At 39.7% G+C, this 3,510-nt stretch overlaps 1 protein-coding gene across 1 annotated transcript in view; it reads right to left on the reverse strand.

Moving 5' to 3' along the window:
• Positions 1 to 91: 91 nt before the first annotated feature.
• tnxbb (tenascin XBb) overlaps positions 92 to 3,510 on the reverse strand; it is a gene marked incomplete at its 3' end in the record, with an annotated part of 48,824 nt that continues 45,405 nt past the window's right edge. The window contains exons 12-15 of the mRNA XM_016533631.1: positions 2,372 to 2,508; positions 2,067 to 2,199; positions 589 to 740; positions 92 to 188 (exon numbers count right to left, since the gene is read on the reverse strand). Of these exons, the coding sequence (XP_016389117.1) occupies positions 92 to 188; positions 589 to 740; positions 2,067 to 2,199; positions 2,372 to 2,508 (519 nt within the window). The remainder of the gene's footprint in view (positions 189 to 588; positions 741 to 2,066; positions 2,200 to 2,371; positions 2,509 to 3,510) is intronic.

A 3,510-nucleotide genomic window follows, 5' to 3' on the forward strand; every position in this document is an offset into this window, starting at 1 on the left:
TCAGAGAAAGATGCGCAGAAGTCTGGTCCTGCATGATGACATAGGCACTTCACAGAGGAAACTAACTGAGTGTGATAAGTGCGTTTCTCACCGAGCCAGAATTCCCCATCCAGCACTCCAAATCCATTGCTGTATTCACGCCAGCTCCTGAAGAAGTTAATCTGCCCATCCTTTCTTCGCTGAAAGACCTGGACACACAAACACAGACATGATGCCACTTCAGCAGGGAATGCTTAACTAATATCTCTTCATGGAATATTGTGAAGTATTATTTAACATTTAAGCAATGTCTCTATTACTATTGCTCATACTGATGTTTAGAAATCTGAACAAACTGCTATCAAGCAACTCATCCCACACCATCATTTGTGCTACACGTGAGTAAAGCTTCAAATCAAATGTGGTTATTTTTGACGTTAGTTACTGTGTGTGTGGAAAGAGAAGTCGTTCTATGTTAAGTAGTTTTTGTAGAATATGGTTTATGGTGACTATGCATGTACCATGAAGTCTTCCACCTTTTTTAATTCCACCTACTGACCTGGTGATTGAACCACTAGTAAAGATGTGATGTGACGGATTGATTCATACCGTCCATCCTCCTCCATCGGTCTCCATGTCACAGTAAACCATCAGCGGCTTTCCCTCGCGGCCCTGTGGAAACACCTCCACGATGCCAGACTCCAGCGCTCCATTCTGCTTCTCCTGCGAGCAGTCGGTGGGAAACGGGAAACGGAGATTCCCTGAGAGAGAGAGAGAGAGAGAGCAGAGTGACAGGGTGAACCTCATGAAAACTTGGACACGCTTCAACTCAAGATCACAAATGTATGCATCTTCAGTGGTGGCCAAAATTGTTAGAGCACCTGACAAATCTGGAAAATATTGACCTTTTTTGCCTACAAAACATGATTTTATTTCATAATGTTCATGAAACATGTAGATGGTTGCTCTGAGCACAACAAATATCAGATGAAGTGAGTCATACTGTTTTTTATCTGCTTTTAACTTTAATATTTGGTATGTCCACCTTTTGCAGCAATTGCAGCAGCACACCTCTCTGGCATAGTGTCAGTATATTTCCTGAGAACTTCAACACTAATGTTATCCCATGGCTTCTGCAACTCAAGCCAAAGGCTTTCTTTTGAATGTACAACAGATCTGTCCAGTTTATTTTCTAACTCGCCCCAAATTTGCTCGATAGGGTTGAGGTCCGGAATTTAAGGTGGCCAGTCCATCATTTTCAATGTTCCAGCAGATTCCTTCCGTTGCAGGTAGTTCCGGCAATAGTTCGTTTTACGGGTATTGTAATGGCCAATTCAACAAAAACAACTGAAACCTCTTAAATATGCACTGATCTAACAATTTTGGCCACCACTGTACACAGTGTATATATATATATATATATAATATATATATACACATATATATTTATTTATTTTATTTTTTTCAGTGCATCCTGACAATTTCTTCTCACTATGCACAATAATAATTTGCAGTAAATTCTCAATAACATGATAAAAAAAAAACAATGTTTTTACATTTAAATCAGCATAAAACAAAAGGCAGTGCTAGATAGGCCACTATCATGACGTATGAATTAGAAGTATTGTAGTGTCTATTCAGACTCTTTCACCATTGATCTCTTTAAGCCAAATGACAAAAACTTGTTTATTATGACTAATCACGTGGATCTTTTTTTCTGCAAATAGTTAAGCACATTATATGCTAAACAGACAGCACTACTATATAAATGCTACTACAAAAATATCTAAATATATCATTGTTCAAAATGTGTCCTGTACTGAGAATTTGGGGAGAATATGCGTGAAATGTGTTTAACTGTGAGTTAATATAATGTGAAAGCAAAACATAACGGTTCTAAAATGGGCCTTGTTTTACTTGCTAAATATAGCTCTCATTGGTTTTTTGATTTTATGGTGAAATGTGACATAATTTTTGACAGGTGTTTTGAGATTAATCTGACAAATACACTAGGGAAGAGTTATGATTAGCTGCTGGATGATTGCACAAAGACGCAGAGGCAGCAGAGGACAGACGGTCATCAGTACCGGTGGTGAAGTCTGTAGAGATGGCGCTCATGTACAGACCGTCCCGCTCGGCCTGCAGGTGCGCTGTGTATGTCGACGATGGGAACAGTCTGCTTAACTTCAACTCCTTGACCGTGTGGTCAAGAATCACTTCCTGTGTAGAGGAAACACATATTTATAACTATGACAGTCGGTCAGTTCACACAGTTACTGCTCAATGTGATGAGAGCGGTGGGTAACAGAGGCTGTTTCATGAGGACAAACTATCATAACACTGTGCTGCTGATATACTGTAGACATGCGCTCAGCTGATGTCAAAGTCTAACCTGAATGTCCTGGCCATCCATGTAATAGCTCAGCCTGTAACTGTTGACGGCTGCTACAGGTGCTTTCCAAGACAAAACCGCGGCACGAGGCGTAACCTGACTGGCTTTGAGATCACGAGGACCGTCCCCTTTTTTACCTGAAACATACAAAGGAAAACTTCTGCCTTAAACAGGTGCTATTAAAATAAAGAAACAAAAGATAGCACAAGCACGCTTTTTAAAGGGGTCATATGACGCGATTTCAAATTTTCCTTTCTCTTTGGAGTGTTACAAGCTGTTCGTGCATAATAGGGTCGCCGTGATTTTGCCAAGTAAGACATGTTCCTGGATCAACATAACTGTCCAAAAATATAGACTTAACCCAATCCCTACCCCTAAACCTAACCCTACCCATAATTTATTCCTAAAAACAGTGTGAAATGTAAGAGACTGAGTGAGTGAAAAATAATGCACGGTGCTGACCGTATTTATGTGAATACACACCAGTGCAGGCATTTTGACACTCCGTGTTTTTACCGTTTTAGGCGCGCCACTGAAGACAAATCTACTATGCTTCTCCGTGTTCCACTCGGACCTCACGCACAGAAAACATCCAGTCAGAAGCGGATTGAGTTCTGTTTCGCGGCTTTGAGTTTTTAATACTGTCTGTCTTTTTACAGGGTGTCCGCGGGTCCTTAAAAAGTCTTAAATAACGTTTTCCTAATATAAGGCCTTAAAAAGTCTTAAAATGTCTTAAATTCGTTTTCGATGGGTCTTAAATATTTTTGGTCTCATTACCGCTAAAATATCTTCAGTCTGACAGACATAATGACTGTTTTCAATCATTGGACAGACCGAAGATGTTTTCTTCCAAAAATATGTTTTGTAAGTTACTGCATCATCAGAGAGAATCGCAGTAAGTTAGCAGAATACAGAATACAAGCTCGCGCTGAGGCTCACTCTGTTTGTCTCGAGACTTCAGAACAAATGAGCGGGACAGCACATAAACTCAGGTACAGGTAAAAATTCTAAATGTTTAGTTTATTCATAACATGATATAGTTAAGTAACACCATGACAAGTGAGCTATTTTACTCAATATTCTCACGACGCAAAAAAAACAAACATTCAAAAAAAACACCTACAGAGTGCACGCATTAC

This window comes from Sinocyclocheilus rhinocerous, unplaced genomic scaffold (genome assembly GCF_001515625.1).
Source record: "Sinocyclocheilus rhinocerous isolate Xijiao unplaced genomic scaffold, SAMN03320098_v1.1 scaffold2440, whole genome shotgun sequence".
NCBI classification, from domain to species: Eukaryota; Metazoa; Chordata; class Actinopteri; order Cypriniformes; family Cyprinidae; genus Sinocyclocheilus; species Sinocyclocheilus rhinocerous.